Raw genomic sequence first — 19,692 nt, forward strand, 5'->3', positions numbered from 1 at the left:
AGTATTCACTGTAGTGAATGTAGTTGAGTAATCTAATCTCATAATACATGAGGCAGCAGTTTCCAGATTTCAAGTAGACTTCCAATAACTACTTTGTTATTTGTTCCAGAAATCTCATATACGAAGTACCAGTTTAGAGGTACATAAAGTGTGCGCCTTTGTGGATGGCACTGCACAGCACCTCTCCAAAGCTGAAAACATCTTATACTGTCTGAGCGTTTCCCTCCACAGAATAGGTTCCGATTTGTACAACAAACAGGGAGTTTGTAGAGCATACTAACAACTCTGGTGGCAGTCTGAGTGCATTTTGGCAACCTTTAAACTCAAATGTCAGTAATGCTCTTCTAAGAAAAGGAGCACTGACAGAACATATAAACACAGAAGAAAGTTTTCCTCAGCAGCCACTCTTTTACTACAAAGGGATTCTTAGAACAACCTTCTGGCACACAGTCCCACTCTGCTTTCTCTCCAGTGAATCAGGGTCAAATGAGAGAGTAATTAAAACAGGTTTAGATGGGAGAATACTGGGAACAAGGAAGACAAAAGCCAGATGTGATTTGTCTTGAAAAGAAGCAGAGAACCCTTATGCCAAATGAGAGTGTTTGGCTCTTAAGAGAGTAACACCAGTCAGCTGTTCTGAGTATCTCTATGTCTGCATAATGTTTTTTGAAATAGGTAACCTTTACACATTTATTTATTTGTTACAGATTATGCATAACTGGTGTGACATGACTGTCAACTGAATGAGAAACATTATCTCATTTTATATTTATCAGATATATCAGATTATTGTAGATGACCAAATGATAGAAGTGCTAATGTTGTGGTCAGAATCAACTGTTTTATTGAATGCAGTGCAGCACACTGTGTTTATATAATTTATATATTTAGGTGCTTTATATTGTCTTTATTTGAGAAGGTATTTCTTCTTTTGCATGTATGAAAACATTTATCTCCTGTGCTCAGTAGTCATTTATTTATGGCACATTTTTCTCTTATTCTTAAAAACATGTGAGTTTACAGTTATAGTGAGCAAAATATTTTCAGCATTTCCATAAGCCATTAAGTAGATGCTTTCTTTTTTTTTCTCCCTTTTCATATGATCAATGAATCTATCTTAAGGTTTGGTTGCAACAGCACACCAACTGTGTATTAGCTATGGGTCCACCCTAGCCAGAGGATAGCTGTCTGATATGTTACCACCTGTAATTATATTCTTTAGCCTCAACCAGCTTCCTCTGGTGCATTTCCTAGACCAGAGAAAATATAAGACGGACCACAGACTACAGAGCCAAAAACCAAAAATACTCAAGCACTCATGAAAATTCAAAACGGAACGTTGCCCTTTGTTGTTGCAGCTGGAACCCTTGTCCCCACAACTTGTTTGTGAAAAATGGAACCGTTTAAAGAGTTGATTCCGATGAATGAATGTCAGATGGACTGGTTTACAGTGGCGGCGATCATGACGTCATTTTTAAAGGCGTAGACTGATAATGTTGCTTTATAAAAGAATATTGATGTAACGCTTTAACTGTCAGTACTGAACTATAAAAGGTAATATGTTAATTTCACAGTGGCTTTACGATTGTCAAAAATATTACTAAGTAAATATTAAGTAAACATTATGAACATTACAATTTACAACTCAAAATCACAAATGTACAAATAACTAGTGACTCGAAAAATAACAAACGAGAGTACGCGCAGTTAAACTTTTATTTTGAATTGTCGTTTTTCCATCTGTACAGAGATTGACGCAGCACATTCACGTTTGCTGTTATCGTTAGTTCTGAGAGCATGTTTAGCCAAATTTCCCTGCTCGATGAAATGTGCATGGGCAAGTTCACTGTGGAGCATCTCACTACTTTACAAACTGTGACGAAGGCTTTACGAGACGAACAGTTCAGGTGCGAACAACGTTTTCATGGCAAAGGAAGAACGTAGCCATGCCCAGTGCTGGTTTGTAAACTAGCTAGCTAATCGCTCCTTAACCTAGGTTGCGTTGGTGAGGGTCAGTGAGTTATCTAACGCCAGTTATAGTTATGTAGTTAGCTGTAACTTTATTGTTTTTTCTTTTTTTTTTCTTTTCAAGGTAGAATCTGTGAAGACGTCTGCTGTAGCCTGATAAAACTTGTTATTTTTGTCATGCCACCTTATCAAAGCAATATCACGTTTGAATCCAGTTTCGGGAGGTAGTAAGATGCCAGAGTAGTGACAAATCATTTCATTCTTGTCATCGCGATTATAGTAATTAGCACCGTTAAGTTCAGTTAAGGCATTAACGTTATCATAATACATAATACAGCTGGCTATAATTATTGAAAACTCTCACTAGATAATAATCTTCTGAAGCAAATGCGAGATTTATTGATTAGCCCTTGTTCATCCCCATTAACCACATTTAAAAAATCGTACGATTCTAACACAGACTTCATGTTACTGATACAAAATGCGTGTGCTGTCATTTGACATGACAATCCCGGTTTGTGTTCTCAGATTCAACGTTGAGAGGGGAGTCCTGGAGCGCCTCTTTGCAGTGCTTGTAAGGCTCTATGATGAGTTTCGAGGTTTGGACGAAGGACGGTCTGTGTCGTTGCGTCTTCAGCTTACAGCCGAGTGTTTCCGCGCTCACCGAAATGCCTGCGTGCAGTGTTCTCACAACCAGTGCCTTCTAAGGTAACTAACGTTTCCTAAGTAATAATAAGAAAATATGTAATTATTCAAGTGCTTTATTTGCTCTGAATATATAAATAATTTTCCCCAAATAGGGATCAAGGTTGTATTCAAGTATCATTAGGAATTTTGGGAACGCTTCTTAAGATAACGACAGGAGACCCTGATAACCTTTTTGACGGTAAGCCTCTTTGGTGAGATTTTAGTTGCTGAGTACTCTTGAGCCTTACCTGGCTAAATCAGCAGTGTGCTGTAGAATCATGTGATTTGTGTATACAGTACTGACATAGGGGTGTCTGTTGTATTGTAGTGTAGTCATAACAGCAGTCTCTGTCATCACAATCACTGTCCACACCTCTGTTTTGTCAGCAATACGATGTGGGATTCAGTTTCTCGGTAACATTGCTGTTGGGAACCACCTCTGCAAAGCTGATATTTGGGGCCATGCTTTTCCACACATGTTTTTGTGAGTGAATATATGCCAAAACTGATCATTCTTTGGAAGCCCTTAATAGCGAGACGGGTTCTGTATGAATGGTTCCCTGAATTAGGTCCTGTGTCCTTGCAGGGATCTCTTGGAGCTGTGTGATGAGAAGGCTACAGCGTATGCGTGCATGGTACTGCACACCTGTCTGGATGAAGACAAGACGGAGCAGCTGTGGACAGAGCCTCAGCACCTGAAGGTGGCGCTGAAGATCATGGAACTTTGCAGGACTGAACCTGACATCGACTGGCCGTATGTTGAGGTTCAGAGTGGAGGCGATCCTGCTAGTTACTAATGGGATTTTTGCATATAGGCAGCTGTTTTTGTGCCATAATAATTAATTCTCTCTTTGCACAGATTCAGTGTGTTAACTGTGAGAAGGGGACTTTATGCCCCTAAGAGCACAAAAGTGAAACTTTTTTATTGAGTTTGTTAGTTAGATTTCCCTTTGAGAAATGGACTGTGTTTTGCAGATTCTTGATTGCCACACAACACTTCTTCAGATCATCTGAGCTCACGAAGAGGATATATGCAGAGATGAATGACCAAGAAAGGCAAAGAACCCTTGCAAAATCCAACCTCTTGCAAAAACGTATTCTTTTGAATAATGTGTTCGGGCAGGGGGAATCTTGTCTCTATGGCTGCTCCAAGCTTTATCATTAGTAAAAACAAACACAAAAAACCCAACGTGGACCACCAACATCCACCCAATCAGGACAAGGCTGCCTGTTAAGCATGTTCTGCTTATTCAGCTGTGGAAAGAACATTGATGGGATTGGCTACATTCAGAAAAAACTAATCACTGATTATACCTTTAATCAGAAGCTCATATGGCCATTCTTCCACAGTATTGCAGCCATACAGACATATTTTTTAATTACTAACTAAATATATATTTACCAGTCATTTTATTAGAAAGTCCTGCCCTGTTCCTGTACTCATTGACCACTTTATTTGCACCTATCTTACAGATGCAATTTTAAATGTATAATTACAGACTGCAGCCCATCTGTTGCCATACATACTTTGCCAGCTAACCTCTACCCCATTCATCACTGGTCAGTTTCTGGCCACAGGACTACTGATTAGATATTTTGTGGGTGGCAGCTGCGACTCTGAAATAGCAGTGGCATAGCTGTGGATGGTACGTGTTTATTGGGCACAGCACTGGACCTGGGGTTTTTACACGCGTCAGTATCACGGCTGGGTTTACACTCAAAAATATCCGTTTAACAGTGGTTCTAAACTGGTCACTGATGGAAAAACTAGATGATAATTTGTGCATGGCAACAGATGGGCCAGATTATAACCAGGAATTTCTAATAATAATGTGGCTTGTTTTTGAATAAAGCAGCAGGCAAGTGTATATTAGCAAATTATAAGAACTGGGATTTGGGTGCGTTTATCTTTATTTCGAATTACGCTAGAGCCCACACAGAAATCAGTGTATTCGTTTGCTTTTTGGAAAAGGCTAACGTTACTGGAGCTGATTTTAGCCCAGCTTGGAGAAGGTAAAGAGGAGGACTGTCTGATTCCTCCAAGGACTGCCCAGATCCTGGCGTCCTACTTCCAGAACAGCTGCAAGTCAGTTCTCTCTCTCAGCTCTGCCTCCTCAGCTAATGACCAGGTAATTAGTTCAGTACTCAACAGACCAAAGAATGTTAATATGAATCAAGGTTTGAAAAAATTATTAAAGCTTTCAATGACTTCTTTATCGGTTCCTCTGTGAAGAAGGCCCTGGCAGTGGTCAGATTGCTGGATATTCTCTGTGAGATGACCTCTAAGACGAACTTTAGGACCCTGCAAGATCACCCAGACCTTCTCCAATCCACAGTTGGTAAATACATTAGAGTTGGTCAGCATAATGTTTGCTGTTTTTGTTTCCTTTTTCATATGGAATTTATGGATGGCAAACTCCACAAGCAAGTACTGTTTCTGTAACACTAGTGAATCCACATTTCATGTTTTACCTGTTTTCTTCAAATTGGTTTTCAGAATTTTGCAAGCAATGTTAAGACAAGCTCAAGTTCAGTGTGCAATATGTTTACAGTTGTTTTTAGATTTTTTTTTTGGTTCAGTGACCAAGTCAAATGTAAACCATTAGTTTGTTAATCAGCTTGCCTACTTCTGGCCATTTTGTGATGATTTTAATTAGCTGTCATTCAGACCACACATGAAATGTGGCCCGCTGCCAAGTTCTACCTCCCCCAGCAGCTAAATGCCTGGTGCACTTTTTACAGGCACTAAGGTCATTTTCTTCATGTGAACTCGTACCGTAGCTGGGGAGGCATTGGCAGTGATTGCTCTTTTTCTCATGATTTATATTTGTGTCTTTCACTACATCTAATAATTGCACACTTATTCATTCACTCACCCGCATACTCTGTCATTCACTTTTTTTTTATTCTATCTCTCTCTTTTAATCTTTTAAATGTTTCTCCCTATATTAGAGCTCTTAAAGGAAGTACATTTGCTCGGGAAAGCCAGTAAGAATGTGTTCAGTGCAGCCCAGGACTTCTCCCTCACAGAGCCAGGGGGCGCTGCCTCTCACCCTGCAGTCAGCTTCAAAGCACACCTCATTCGGCTGATCGGGAATCTGTGCCATGGCCATATGGCCAATAAGGACCAGGTACCCCCTACAGGAAGCACACCCATAACTTTAGGGGGCATGTTAGTTTAAAGGAATGTTTCATCAAAAAATTGCAACATGACTAACAATCAGTTAAAGTTTATGTTAACTAATTTGCATAATTTGCTCTTACTAGCTTTCAGTTGTCACCCTACAATTTCAGGGTGTAATGTTTCATTAAGTGAATATACAGAGACTAGATTTTGTTGAAATATAAAATCATCAGTGCATAGAATGTATGAATTTCAGTAGTTAAGTATTGTAGTTAAGGGATTTTTCTCTTGAATTGCTATCTACCACTCAGATTACTGATTACTACAAATTCTGATAATGTAAATAATTACAAAAAATGTTCACAATTGAAAAGGAGCTAGAAACAGGAAACATAAGACTTTGGTTCTGTGCTTTAAGATGAGCATGGAATGCTTTCAGTCTGCAGTAAGCTCAGTTATTGTGGCTCAGTCCCTTATGGACTGTTAGCTGCTAGGGTCCTCAGTGCAGGGTTTTTATCAGTGCAGGCTCTCTCCTTGAAAACTAATCTGGGGATTAGCATGTACTGATGAAGGCTCCAGAACCAATCTGAATCTCTTTGCTTGTATCACCTCTTGTCCCTTTCCTCGAGCAGATTTCCACTTTGTTCCCTTTCTCTCTTTTTAATGAACTCCATTATTAGTACCCCTCCTATAATGACGCCATTTGCACCCTTTCAGGTCTCTCATTCAGTAAGGTATGAACAGAAGCTCATACCAGCCCTGTTAAATGGGGTCAAGGGGTCAGAGGCCAAAAAACAATAGCAAGGAACCCAAAGATCACACGCTTGCCATTGGGCCACATAATCCCTTTGCTTGTAATGGCTGCTGTTCGCCAGTGAGTTCTGATTACTTGTCCTTGTGGCCACAGACATGGCTCTCTTCAGACATTTAACTAGAGTTTCACTTAATTTTTTTTTTTTTTTTAGCAAATTGTTTCTCTCCCACTCTTATGGCTGGTATACCTTACAACACAGTACACACAGGCTTGTAGTCATGTCATTTTTTTTTTTTCTAGAAATAAGGTGGTTTATGATCCACTACTGTGCTTCTTGAGTTGCAGTTAGCACATTGTTTAGCATCTCCTAAGATACAGTATGTGACAGGAATCACCACAGCCTGATGAGACTGCTCCAAACCAACTCCACCACAAGTGCTTCAGCTCCATGGAAAGTTGTCATGTCCTAACCATTCTGGCCTTGTTGGGATGGTGGATGGGGGGCAGATCAGAGTAACTGCTGTGCAAGGATCGTTAGTCGTCAGACGTGAAATGCCCTCACCATTTTTTCACCGTCTCTCTAGATCCGAGAGCTGGATGGAATAGCCCTCATCCTGGACTGCTGCAGCATCGACAGCAACAATCCATGTATCCTTGGTTGTGATTTCTCCTAGTCCTCTGTCACTGTGCCATTGTGGTCACTGTAATGAAGGCCTTCTGTCTTGGTAGAAGCTGCCACGAAAAATGCTAAGATATCGCTCGCAAAGGTGAAAATAGAACAGGGAAAAACAGCCCCTTAGCTTCCATTACTAATGGAGGGTTTACCACACAGTGTGATGGGAGATGAGTGATCGGTCTGTCAGGTTGAAAGTGTAGTTTTTATTGGCTGAGGCCCATGGCTGGGAGTTTGCCCTGCCAGAAACACACCCTCAAACAAATGGAAGATGTACTGTGATGTGAAGACGCATACCAGAGTTGAATCTGTTATTGTTTTCTTAGTCTCACACATTAGTCTTCCTGTGTGAAATATCTGGGACAAAATTGCCACTGAATCATTTAGCATTTTTATAGTATTGACTCAATAGTCAATTAGTTTGATCTTAATTGATGATAAGAACGCCTTATATATCACAGCCATGCTGCTGCAGTCTCTCTGGTTGGGGCTAGTTGTGCCGTGGCACTGGTTCAAAAGTTGTCCCATCCACCCATGTTACAACACGGGCTACCTGCCCTGTTCCCAGAAGACAGGTGGAGCTTGTGTCCTCCTGTGCACTGCTTTCTGCCCAGGATGTTGTCATGTTTGTTTTCTGTTGGTTTCTTGAGGGTGGGGTCATGTGTTGGTCATGTTTGTGTTATTCTAGGACAGGAGTCCCAAACCCCAGATCCTTGATATCTACCACCATGGAGAGGTTAGTTCCATCACACCTGGCGGTAATATTTAGATGCTTCTGAAGGCCTTGATGACCTGGATATGGTGTATTATGTTAGGGTTGGGACCAAACTCTACACACCAATTGATTTCCAGGATCAAAGATTAGCATTGCTTTCCTATGTCATGTGCAGAGGAAAAAGCACGTTGACATTTTTTCAATTTTACTATTTCATTTAATATACTTTAATATACACTTACAGGATTGAAAACAAAATAAAAAATATGAGATTTAGCACAATCTTAATTCTCTTATTTTGTACCATGCTTTCAGCACGCCTTCCATAGCATCTTTAGACAATTAGCAGGCTTTTGAAATAATTAGTTAACAGGAAAGCAACTATTTGTTTGGTTATTCTAATCCTTGACCCTCATTCCAGTCATAAGCCAATGGGCTGTCTTCGCTATCCGGAACATTCTAGAACATAACCTGGAGAACCAGAAGCTGGTGCAGGGCCTGAAGAGGCAGGGGGTGGCTGATGACTCCATGCTCAGGGAGATGGGTTTCCGTGTGGAGCAGAGGGACGGCAGCCTGCTCCTCAGACCTCTTAAAAAGGAAGAATGGCATGGAGACAACTAGGAATGTAGGTCTACCCCATTGTCCCATCCATCGAACTCCTCCTGCACTCTAAATTTTGCTCTGGAGATGGCTTAAGACATCCAATAGGTCTGTTGGCCGACAGAAAGAACAGGGGGCATTTTAATATCCAGTCCTTACTGAGAACCTGGATGTGTGTGGAGGAAGGGTAGGTCCCTTGTTTTGTGTTGTCAGCACAAGGGGAACGCAAAAGGGCTTTTCTTCAGGGACCCATGCTGAAGTCTGAGATGCCTTTAGTGGTCTTTGATTCTAGCTCCCACTCAATAGGATTCAAATCCTCTGAAACAAGGAGACCCATGTCTTCCTGGCTTTTCAGCCGCAAAAAAGACTCTAGTGACCAGTGGGGAATAGAGGTTAATCCCTAATCCAGTGAGTTTTATGGAGACCTGGGGCCTCCCAATCCATTAACACAACGGTTGATTCTCAATACTCGTGGGACTTGGTCCCCCCACCCTTTTTTGGCTTTGGTTTGTTCTTCAGGAACATTGCGTTTATTTACAGGGCTACCCAATCCTACTGCCATTCTCTTCTTAACAGCTTGATGAATACTTGCGTATCTGGCCAAGTGAAAGCCTGCAAGCTAAGCGGTGCTGCTTGCTCTCCGACTGCGTTGCATTCATTTCCAATTTAAACTACAGCACACTGAACCTCTCGCTAGGTGGGAGGACATGAGCCACCCCATCCTCTCCATGTGTCTGTCTGCTGACCCTTTCACCTGCAGGTCAGATCTGGCCCTGGTGCATCACACTAAGGTCATTCAGAACAGCAATATTAGCATGCAGGTTGGCATCTCATCCCCTTGTCCCACCCCGTCCCGGTTGGAATGAGCCGAGTTGTCCTGACACCTCTATAATTCCCAGGCCGCCGAGGCCTCTCCTCACACCGCACCACCCTGTTTTCTCTGCCTCATATTTTTTAAGGGCAGAATGTTTTGTGAAACAATTGTGGTTGACTTCCCCCCCCCCCCCACCCCCACCCCCAATCCGTGCTATAATGCCAGAGGCTTATGCGGTTCCAGCACTCACCAGCTCAGACAGCTAACAAAACATGTCCCTTTTACTTCTGCATCGCTGGCTGGCTGCAATGCCTTTCACACACAGGAAGAGATCACTGAGAAAGGGGGACGAATGGAGCGGCGTGGCCAGCTGTGTCGGCGCTCGCAGAGCAGGGCGGACAGGACAGGAGAAGGCCGGTTAGAGCAGGACAGCCCTCCGCCGTGCTATGGCCGAGGCCAGCCAGCAGTCGGCCCCTAGAGCTTTGAATAAATGAACGACTGATGGACTGGCCCCTGCTGACCTGCCTGAAGAGTCATTGTTGTCCTGTTAAATAAAGCCTTTGATTCTTGAATGCTGATGTGTGGTTCTGATTACAGACAAAAATGCAGAAGAACAACATGAATGGTATTGCTGCGGTCTAATTATCCACAGATGGTTTGATTCATTTATTAACCTACTAATTTACTTTGCTGCCATTAAGAGTACAAGTATAACCAGGCTACAAAAGATTGAGATGAATTCATATCATACCTGAAATAGCAAGAAAATATGGGGAAGATTTAAAAAAAAAAATGTTGTATACACAATTACGTTGGAACAGAATTCAGCATATTTTGTGGTCCTCAAAGCTGTAAAGAAACAATGAAAATATAAAGAAAATAGTATTAATAATTACTCTCTTCTCAATATACATGACAGGGTGCCATATTTATTACATAAAAAAATATACTTTTACCAATTTGCCAGCCATAAAATGTGTATAAACAATTTTGAATAACAATAAAAGAAAATAGCTGTGTGCCCATGACCACCTTCAGCTGTGCGGTTGGGAATTCCACAGGCTCAGCCAGAACAGTGCTGGCTGAGGGGCTCCTGTACAAGCAGGCCAGTGGTGTGGAATCCCATGGCTCTGAAATGCGTGAGAAACCTCTGTGCACTTTCATATCCACAGGCTTCCTTAATGGCTTGTGTTTGACTCCCACACACGTTACACCATAAGGTGGACAGACAAACCATACCACCTCTGTGCCACACTGGTGTTGTGATATGGTATGGCAAATTTTTTTTTTTGTTGTTTTTGATTGTTTCAGCTTTAATCACTCCCACAAGGGAATGTATTTTGGTTGCGAGGACGACAAATCAGACTGTCACCACCACCACCACCATACGAATCGCCAGAATATTCACTGACTGCTTGATATCTAGTCCAGTTGGCTGTGGATGAAGTAGGTCTGTTTTCTATCAGAGAGCTACATAGGAAAAGCAGAGAAGAGAAATACTTGCCTGATGCAGCGAACTCTGAGTCTGACACGCCTGGTTTCTTTGTCTGCTGTGGTGTAGAATGAGATACGGAAATACAACAGCAACATATCAGTAGCAATCATTTTCAGAGTTGTAAAAGAAAAATTGCCTCAACAGGGTCTGTATGAGACATTTATGCACTAACACTTTTCTTTCCAAAGGACAAGAAATAGAAAGGCAGTCATTTTCAGTGTTCAAACAGATACAGTGTGACCTGAACATTTGAAGTGTTCCAGCATTTTATGCAGAAAATGGCCTCCTCCTGCTACCCAGCTTTCCACATAGCATTTGGCAACTTTTTTTTGGGATGTTCATTGTTTTCTCGTCCCTTTTGTCAGTTTCTGCTCCTGGCATAGTGGCGTGTCGATCTGACAATACTGTCAGCAGTAAGTATTGGGTCCCTAAGAAAAGCTCTTCCTTGAGTCTCAGAAGACTCAGGAACTTCCAGATCTCTGTCATTGTACATGCTCCCATTGTTTTCCCACATACGGCATAAAATCCTTCTAGGAGTCCGATTACAATCAGTGCATATTTGTATTTCACTAAAGAATCTTTTTTACTTTTGTGCCCTTCCCCCATTAAAGAGTGCCCGATGTGCAAAACTGAAATAGCAAGGTGATTCCCAGTTCCAATCCTGCCTCCCGGCGCTTCCTTTCCAGTAGCCTACACCTGACCCTCATTTGCAGGTGAACACCTGCATGTTCTCACTGCACGTGTTGCACTTGACGAAGCAGCACCACTGGAACTTGCAGTTGCACTGCCACACGCGTGTGTCCTGGCGCGTGTCGTGCCCCCGGCCGCAGCACATGAGGTGGCAGGCGTCGGTGTGCGGCGACGTGTGGTTGCAGAAGCGACCCCGCGTGCCCGCGCTGCCCGTGGCCACGTCCTCCTCGCAGTAGTTGGGCGAGCGCTCCAGGTACACCAGGTCCATCTCGGTGGGCTTGATGTAGCCGTGTGACTGCTTGAGCCGCAGGAAGGAAGGCTGACGGAGGCGTGTGGCCCGCACCACCTCCACCTGCAGGGCGGTGCCGTAGCGCTCCTTCAGAGCGTAGCCCACCTCCCGGAACTTAGGCAGTGTTGTCCAGCAGGTCTTGGTGGTGCAGGAGCCCGACACGCCATGGCACTTGCACTCCAGCTTCATGCGCTCCTCCAGGACCTGCGGAGGCGGAGATGCAAGCGTGTGCGCTGTTACCGAGCGACACTGGACACATCCGGCCCACAGGACCATAGGTCTGTGCCTGTCGGCTTGTTCCTCACTACAGCACAACCAACTTCACCCATTAGATATGTGGAGACGAATTGAATGTGCTGGAGCAAATGTGTTGAATTGTGGTCATCAGGCACCACAGTTGAGGGATACAGCTAAGTGAAAGGCCAGCTGATGGAAAGGCCCTTCAGCTGCAAAATGAATTTTCAATAGTAGCTAAATTATTATGCTGATTTTGTGGTCAGCTTGGCCAGCAACCTCCTTTTTACATTTCTTATAAGGAGTTGTTTCTTTTTTTTAAAGATCATTTAAATCTTTATGATGCAAAGATATTTCTTTTATATAAACAAAAAATGTATTGTTAATGTCTTGGAATTTGACACTGAAAATTATTTCATCAGATTTGACATTTGTGGCATTAACAAGTTCAGGCAGCTGAATGGTGGAGGAAATTCTTGACATTCTGCTTTTGACTCTCTTCAGCAATATGAACCAAAACCTATTATTCAATAGATTCTGTGCAATGCCTCAATAGGTTTTGCCAGCTATATGTCAGATCTGAGAGGGAAAATTAGATTTTTGCCAAAACATACCCTGTAATTTTCACTACCTTCCGAAGGGCCACATCAAAGAACAAGAAAAATGTCCATGACTCAAGTAACCATTTGTGTATACTATTACATTTGAGTTAAATGTGGATCTGTTTGTGTTTTTTGATGTGTTACCCATATGTTTTGCTGACTTTTGACTTAACTATTTCATTTAATGTTCACATTGTGTCTGAAAAAAAAGGTATTGAAAATTTGGTCTAAATGATCAAATCCTTTTTTTAATAGATGCATATATATATATATATATAAAAAAACAGTTTGCGTATATAAAAATAGTGACACAATTTTTCCACTTTCCCCGTAAACCACATCTCTTAAACGGGAGGTTTCCATTTCTCCCAACATCATTTATTTATTTAATACAAACCAAAAAAAAAACCAACAATAAATGATGTGACTGCTCAGACAGGGTCTGAGCCAGTCCTGTTTTGGCTATGCATGGACAATGCAATCAAGCGACAGAAGGGAAGAGAAAGAGCCTAGCAATAATATCCTCCATCCTGACTTAATTCACTGTAATTCAGAGAGCGGGGCTGTGCTGGCAGTCCTCCAGCTAGCTGCCATGGCTTGGGCTGCCCTCTGCATTCCCGTCCCACCCGGCCAAAGCCGAGTCCACAGCCAGCTCCTCAGGCCTTGCACTTCCCCTTAGAGGTGGACATTGTGTGCTCAGGGAGCTTCTCTTGTCTGCCCCCGAAGAGACGGGTGGAAGTTGGAAACAGGAGTCAGGTCAGGTGAGACTAATTGAGAGTGGAACCTTTCTATAATGGATAACTATTTGGTTTAATCATATACTGTGTGAACCTGGAGGACCTAGAAGAGCAGCTCCAGAAAATGACTTTTGCAGTGATACATGAAATCCATGTCTCCAGAGAGTTGCATGCCTATTTGGTGCTGTTAATAACACTAATTACATAATGTGTTATTACACTTTAAACATTGTATGTTTGCCTTCACTCCCCAATTAAGTCAGTTCCCAGTATAACAGGCATGCACCCTAATATAAAGTAGTAACATCAGTGTGAACATGCAAGACCTGCCCACACCTTCTTCTCAAAAAATGCAGGAGAACTGACTGGCAGACTCCATCATATGACTATGTGCTCATCCAATTGGCTTGCACGTTACCCACTAATAAGTGGGGAAAAAGGCCCCTGCCATAGTATTCCCTGCCAGTCAGAATATGACATTTGGTGGTGTTTGGGAGCTCCAGCTGCAGATGGGGCGTGGTGCATCCGGAGCTCATATCCCTGCTTTAGAGCATGGCTCCAAATAACTCGACTGCGCTTTTATCTGCTGTACCCTTGAAGATGTCACCACTGAAATTACCTTTCGGCCTGCCTCGTTGTTGTGCAGGTTCATCAGCCTCCGGGCGTTTTTTTTAACCTCGCGCGCGTCTACGAAGCGCCTGGAGAGCTCGACACCGTACTTGACGTCAGTAGAGCAGCCACCCCACCTCCAGCCCTCCTGCTGGTCATGGTAGCCCTGCTTCTCTCCGTCACAGCCACAGTGGCTCAGGTTGCCATGGCTGCAGGCAGCGGCGACAGCATGGGCCACCCCTGCCGCTGTGATGGCATAGGTGAACGCTGCCTCCTTGCTGCCTAGGGAGAGGGGAGAGGGGCTTCCGTTATTTGAACCAAGTGCAGCTTCCACAGGCTCAGTTCTGTGGCAGGGATGGAAATGTCGGCTGACCTATGCAACCGTAATGCTTAAAAAAAAAAAAAAGCACTGCCCAGAACTTACGTTTGGGTCAGTATGTGACGGTGTGTGCCAGGTGTGTTCAGGCGGACTGTTTGGCTGAAGTGCCGGTGGGGTGATCCCCTGCCACAGTCATCTGTTCACTCTGGTTTCTCTCCTGACAACACACTTGAACTAATGCTTAATGCTTATTAGATTGCTGTAAACTGTCATTTTGGTGAAGCGGAGGAAATATGTGCGGTATCCCAAACAGTTTCGGGTTCTGAGCAATAAATTAAAGAGCCCATGTCTAAACTTCTAAACTGAAGTATGATCATATGGAGCAGCACGCGCTCACTCACAGTTTCCATGTGCAGGAGGAAGTGGGGAGACAAAGCTGACCCCTGCTGGTGGCACCAAGCCCTCACCACTGACCACTGAAGGCTATGGGAGACCAGGAGCCTTAAATTGTCCAATAAGATCTGCTTTGTTACAAATACATCTACTAATCTACTAAATCTAATAATCTGCATAGTATTTTTGAGCCAATCCAATAAATACATACTGTTTTCTCATCTTGATATCATATTTAGAGAAATATGTGTGTGTTATCCAGTCAATGTTTCAAATAATCCTTTTTGTCTAATATAAATATGTATTGAACTGCAGTCCCTGGCCAAAGCCCAAATGTACTGACAGCACTGGGCCCAGCCCAGTGTGACCTAATGATATGCAGTTTTCTATTCAAATATGTTGCCAGAAAATATATTTAACTCTGCCCCTGGGACCCTCTGCTTTTATAATAGATTTATGTAAACTAATTGAAGAGGAAATAAATAAATTGCAGTTGTTTGCTGTGAGTGAAACAGAGCAGAACAGACATGCTGGCTCTTGTTGCACTTGAAAGCCCAGTTGTTAATGCATTGTGCCGATGTTCATGTCAGCCTCCTGAGCTCCATCTGAAGGGACGCATCTTCTCACTGGTCATCAGTGGAACTCAGTGGGGAATTTCCTCCTCAGCCAGCCACAAGTCTATCCTTAGAGAGCATAGTTTTAAAGCTGATTGTCCAGTAATGCATACCCACTTTAACAGATTAATTTAAACTGGGATTCGTGTGGGACAATGCATTCGGGCACCTCTGCTGGCCAGAAGGATTATGAAACAACAGTCAAAAATGACAGGACACCAGTAGTCAAGAGAACTTGGTTATGATCTGTGCACTATTAAGGCCAATAATTTGATGTGTTGCTGCTACCACCATCTACAGTAGAATAATGGCAATAATAGATTGATCTGAGATGACAATATAAACTACTGTATAGTCAGTGAATTTAAGGAATCCATTACGATTGCAGTCTCAAAACTGGCCTAAATGGGTGGCATTGAAAACTATAGGAATGTTCTGTCCTGCTTCACATAACACTACACAGCATATCAACTACTAATCAGCGAGCGGAAGAATGAACACACACACACACTATATTATATATATATATATATATATATATATATATATATATATATATATATATATATATATAACACAGCACATTTAGGGGGGGAATCATAATGTGAATGTTTAAATACTAACAAAGTAAAGAACCAGAATTACAATAAGCTAGCAATTGAAAACTGGCATTAGGAAGGAACCCCGTGTGCAACTCGGGCGGGTGAGGGTTTGGGGTGTCATGTCCAGTCATAGCAAAGCCTGCAGCAAACAACATCCCAGCTGAGAAACAGGCCTGCCTAATTAAACAAAAGAAATAAAAGCAAACCAACACCTAAAGGAGTGATTGTTACCAGGGCCATGGGATTAAATGCAGCCTCATACCACACTTTGACCGAAACAAAACATTTTTAACTGAAAGATCATTCATTTGAGTGTACTACATTAAAAGCCACATTTCTGAGATATAAACCTCAGAATCCACCAAATGTGAACCCTAGAAACCATAGTGTAGGTCCTCAGTTTGAGGTTTACTACATTGGACTCATGTCTGTGTGTGTGTGTGTGTGTGTGTGTGAGATGCCGGAACAGACTTTTCACAGCAATTTCATTGCTTGCTGGTGGGAGAAGGAAATTTGCTTTCATTCATAGACCGAATGTAGCCACCCACAGCAATTAAAGACAGATTCTCCCATGGTTAACCTTGTTTCATCTCCTCCCTTGTCTTACAGACTGAGCCACCACAGAAACGGCACATTTGGTGGCCATACCCAGCAACGCTGAGCGTATCCATTGACCCGTGTAAACACACACACACACACACACACACACACACACACACACACACACACAAGCAGGGAGTGATCATGGCCATGAAGCCTGTGTGAGGCCGAGCTACTGACCAACTCGCAGCTCTTGTCCGAAGACGGTCTTCTCGCCGAGGGCGGAGCAGTTCCAGCGGCCATAGCGGAACTGGTACTGGCATTCATTGATGCCCATCTGAGCGCCTTCGCCGATGACGATGATGGCGTCAGGGCGGCTCTGGCAGATGGCTCGCTGTCGGGGAGCCAGGCCGGGGATCTTGTTGCAGATGATGTTTGCACCCAGAGCCACCACGGAGGACAGAGCCCTGTAGAGGCGAGCATAGCAGAGTACACACACACATACACACATCAGCCATGGACCACAACTAAACACATAGGTCATTCCCTCCTCTGCTTTTTTTTTTGTCCTGTTGGATTAAATTACCACACAGGATGATTCAACCAAGTCCCGTAAACCTCTGTTTTACCAAAAGGGCTTGACCTGGTTTTTCTTTACATTTCTATATAAAGCACCCTTCCAGGATCCCTATGTATTATAAGATTTTAAAGAAATTTTACAGAATTTGAGGTCTTATGCTTCATTTATTTAAAACTGATATGTGATTCAAGGCTTTAGCTGGTTCTCAGTAGTTTAACTTGACCAAATGTATGTAGGTAGAAAATGCTGCCATTCACGATTCACTGTTTCCATGGCTGAAAATGTGATGTTAAAGGCAGAAGTCAAAGCCGTTTGTCTTCCAATCTATTCCATTCTTAAGTGATTACCAAACACCAGTGCAATTTATTTGGTACAAATCTATAAATGTGTTAGGCAGTAACATTCAGGCATTTAACACCTAATAGTGTCAGGCATGCAGCATACTAGAACATGCTGCGTTCTCTTGTTTGAGGTTCTTGTAACTGAGGCTTTAATTCTGGTTGAATGATTAGAGTAAGCATGTTGTACAATAACAGCCCAGCTGGCTAAATTCAAAGTGGAGACCACAGTGACTTATGGACATAGTTGTAAGAAGGAATCATTACATGTAGGCCATCATGGATAAGTTCGGAGGCTTTAAAAATAAATGTTTAATACTAAGTAAATATGTAACAAAATGTAATGAAGGCAATGCTGAAACGTTAGATAGACTATTCCTTACTTAAAAACCACTTCTGAAACAGTAATCATGCACGTCATCTATTTTAAGCATCAGGTCTGTGGTCGGCAAGAGAGATTTCAATACATGGTTTTCTAATTTCCCAATAGATGGACACTATTAAAACACGCCTGGGGCCTCAACTCCTTCGATACAATTAGAAACCCCTCTATTCTGGCTTTGGTAGAGCAAGTATTTCCTTTTTCCACATGCGGTTTTTCAGTTACGACCTCTGAGATGTTGTTATTGATGCCATAATGTGTTATTCTCACTCACTTTGTTAAAGTATCTGGCAGGTAATTTCATCATGTTTGCGTGAGATGTATTCCTCCCGGTATAATAAAACAAACTGGGAAGTGGGTATGGCCTCCTGCTCCATTAGCGAAACGAAACAGTGGAATACGTAGGCCTGCAGTGTCTAATTTTGCCAATCGGAAAAATAGATGGAGCTGTTTGAGGTTAAATGACTCTTTTCCATTGTATAGTACTGTTTCAAGTTTAAGGATTCAGCGTGTCTATTTTGTTATAGGACAGTGCCCGCCTGTAAAAATTTAAACAGTCCATGCACAATTGATCACTTCTTAAAAATAATAACAAGAATCCATGCTATATTACCAACTCCTTGTTGTATTAACCACTTTCTCAATTACTCCCATCGCAAACGAATTATTTTTAGCGCTTTCTCTCTGCAGTAACCTAGACTGGCATTGCACACGCGCAAAACGCGTCGCTTAATGTCATGCAGGTGCATCGAATAATAAACCTGCCGAAACTGTGACCAATCACACGACTGCTATGACTCAGACTCCTTATACTAACGCACCTGCTGCGCGCCACAATAAACAGTGTGATCTACAAATCAAAGTTAAACTCATCAGATGCGGGATGATGCACAAACTAAAGCACATTTCCTTTAAAAAAAAAACAAAACAAGCAACGTTTGAGAAAAGCAGCGTTGCAAACCCACAGGTAGCTGCCGCTCGTGAGGATGAGGAAGATCTGCGGGTAGTAGACTGACAGCAGAGCATCGCAAGATGAGATGACGCGCATGGTGACATTGAATAAAATCGCCGCTGTCTGCTTTAGCGAAGCAAAGAAATAAACATGTAATTCCTTCTAGATTTCAAAGTTTGTGGCAGCAGACGCGCCGTGTTCCTCGTGCTGGTCGATGGAGCTCCTGCCGTTACGCTGCTCCACGCTTTCCGGACCTTGCGTTAGCTGCGGGCGCGGAGACAGGATCCGTCATCTCTTGGCTATAGGAGCTGTTTTAGTGAGGTCCCGGACGTGGAGTACTAGTGATTTGGGGATTTCGGGTTGCATAGAAGTGCCTGTCTTGTCTCATTGCTTTGCCATTGGCAGAGGGGGGACATTTTCATCCGCCCACCTTTGTGGTACGCTTGTTTGAACAGGACCGCTGGGTGGCATTCCCCTCCCTTTGGGGCCAGGTTGGATTAATGAATCGTTCATAGGCTTACTGGCTATAGCTTATTTCAAAGATAAATGAAGATGACCGTATTTATTACTGCTTTAAGATTTCACTGGATCTCCAGTTCTTTGGTCGCATTTTTATTAGGCACTCTTTAGTCTCGTCTATTCCAGATCATTATGTAGAGCAGTAATTGCATGTAGATTCACGTATACAGGCCTTATATAACACACACACCCCCCCCCCCCCCCCGGAAAAAAAAAAAAAAAAAAACCTAAACATGCAATCCTGTCACTAAATGATGCATGCAGAATCTGTCGTCACATTGGGAGATGGAACTAGTTCACTAACCGAGAATAAATGGTCTGATAGTGCCGTGTTGTGGAAGGAGCACTGAGACCTGCGGGGCATCTTTAGCAACATAACATTTCATTGACTGACTTGGCTACTCATTCACACTTAATTTATCTCTAATTTGGCCGTGCAGCACACGAATAAATTAAATATTC

The 19,692-nt window shown here is 42.7% G+C and overlaps 2 protein-coding genes across 7 annotated transcripts; one reads left to right on the forward strand and one right to left on the reverse strand.

Annotated features, from left to right (window-relative positions):
- The first annotated feature begins 1,739 nt into the window (after positions 1-1,739).
- Positions 1,740-18,564, forward strand: atxn10 (ataxin 10). 5 transcript variants are annotated; one of them, XM_035528108.2, is made up of 12 exons: positions 1,740-1,907; positions 2,497-2,676; positions 2,769-2,854; positions 3,043-3,139; positions 3,242-3,409; positions 3,631-3,711; positions 4,628-4,784; positions 4,889-4,994; positions 5,608-5,786; positions 7,118-7,181; positions 8,343-8,546; positions 16,529-18,564. In XM_035528108.2, exons 1-11 carry the CDS (start codon positions 1,798-1,800, stop codon positions 8,540-8,542), a joined length of 1,428 nt encoding a protein of 475 aa, XP_035384001.1. In that variant the 5' UTR covers positions 1,740-1,797; the 3' UTR covers positions 8,543-8,546; positions 16,529-18,564. The 5 variants fall into 5 exon arrangements, with proteins under 5 accessions (XP_035384001.1, XP_035384002.1, XP_026858014.2 ...); XM_035528109.2 differs by lacking the exon at positions 16,529-18,564 and adding an exon at positions 14,727-14,929; XM_027002213.3 differs by lacking the exon at positions 16,529-18,564 and adding an exon at positions 9,661-9,907.
- wnt7ba (wingless-type MMTV integration site family, member 7Ba) lies at positions 10,087-19,023 on the reverse strand. Of its 2 annotated transcripts, XR_014125912.1 has the most exons (5): positions 18,725-19,023; positions 16,700-16,926; positions 14,002-14,273; positions 10,840-12,013; positions 10,087-10,184 (listed from the first exon to the last, which is right to left on the reverse strand). XR_014125912.1 is itself a non-coding variant. In XM_035528110.2 (4 exons), exons 1-4 carry the CDS (start codon positions 18,805-18,807, stop codon positions 11,534-11,536), a joined length of 1,062 nt encoding a protein of 353 aa, XP_035384003.1. In that variant the 5' UTR covers positions 18,808-19,023; the 3' UTR covers positions 10,756-11,533. The 2 variants fall into 2 exon arrangements, 1 of the variants encoding a protein (XP_035384003.1); XM_035528110.2 differs by lacking the exon at positions 10,087-10,184 and having other exon boundaries at positions 10,756-12,013.
- Between the last annotated feature and the right edge of the window lie 669 nt (positions 19,024-19,692).

Source organism: Electrophorus electricus, chromosome 11 (genome assembly GCF_041902795.1).
Source record: "Electrophorus electricus isolate QZ-2024a chromosome 11, ASM4190279v1, whole genome shotgun sequence".
NCBI classification, from domain to species: Eukaryota; Metazoa; Chordata; class Actinopteri; order Gymnotiformes; family Gymnotidae; genus Electrophorus; species Electrophorus electricus.

Excerpts from the sequence above, each read along its gene's own strand:
- atxn10 (XM_035528108.2), top strand. The coding sequence starts at position 1,798 with ATGTTTAGCCAAATTTCCCTGCTCGATGAAATGTGCATGGGCAAGTTC. Across the intron at positions 2,677-2,768 it reads CACAACCAGTGCCTTCTAAG|GGATCAAGGTTGTATTCAAG; the intron begins GTAACTAACGTT and ends TTCCCCAAATAG. Across the intron at positions 3,410-3,630 it reads GAACCTGACATCGACTGGCC|ATTCTTGATTGCCACACAAC; the intron begins GTATGTTGAGGT and ends TGTGTTTTGCAG.
- wnt7ba (XM_035528110.2), bottom strand. The coding sequence starts at position 18,807 with ATGCGCGTCATCTCATCTTGCGATGCTCTGCTGTCAGTCTACTACCCG. Across the intron at positions 16,927-18,724 it reads CTCACGAGCGGCAGCTACCT|GGCTCTGTCCTCCGTGGTGG; the intron begins GTGGGTTTGCAA and ends TCGCCTCTACAG. Across the intron at positions 12,014-14,001 it reads ACAACGAGGCAGGCCGAAAG|GTCCTGGAGGAGCGCATGAA; the intron begins GTAATTTCAGTG and ends CCGCCTCCGCAG.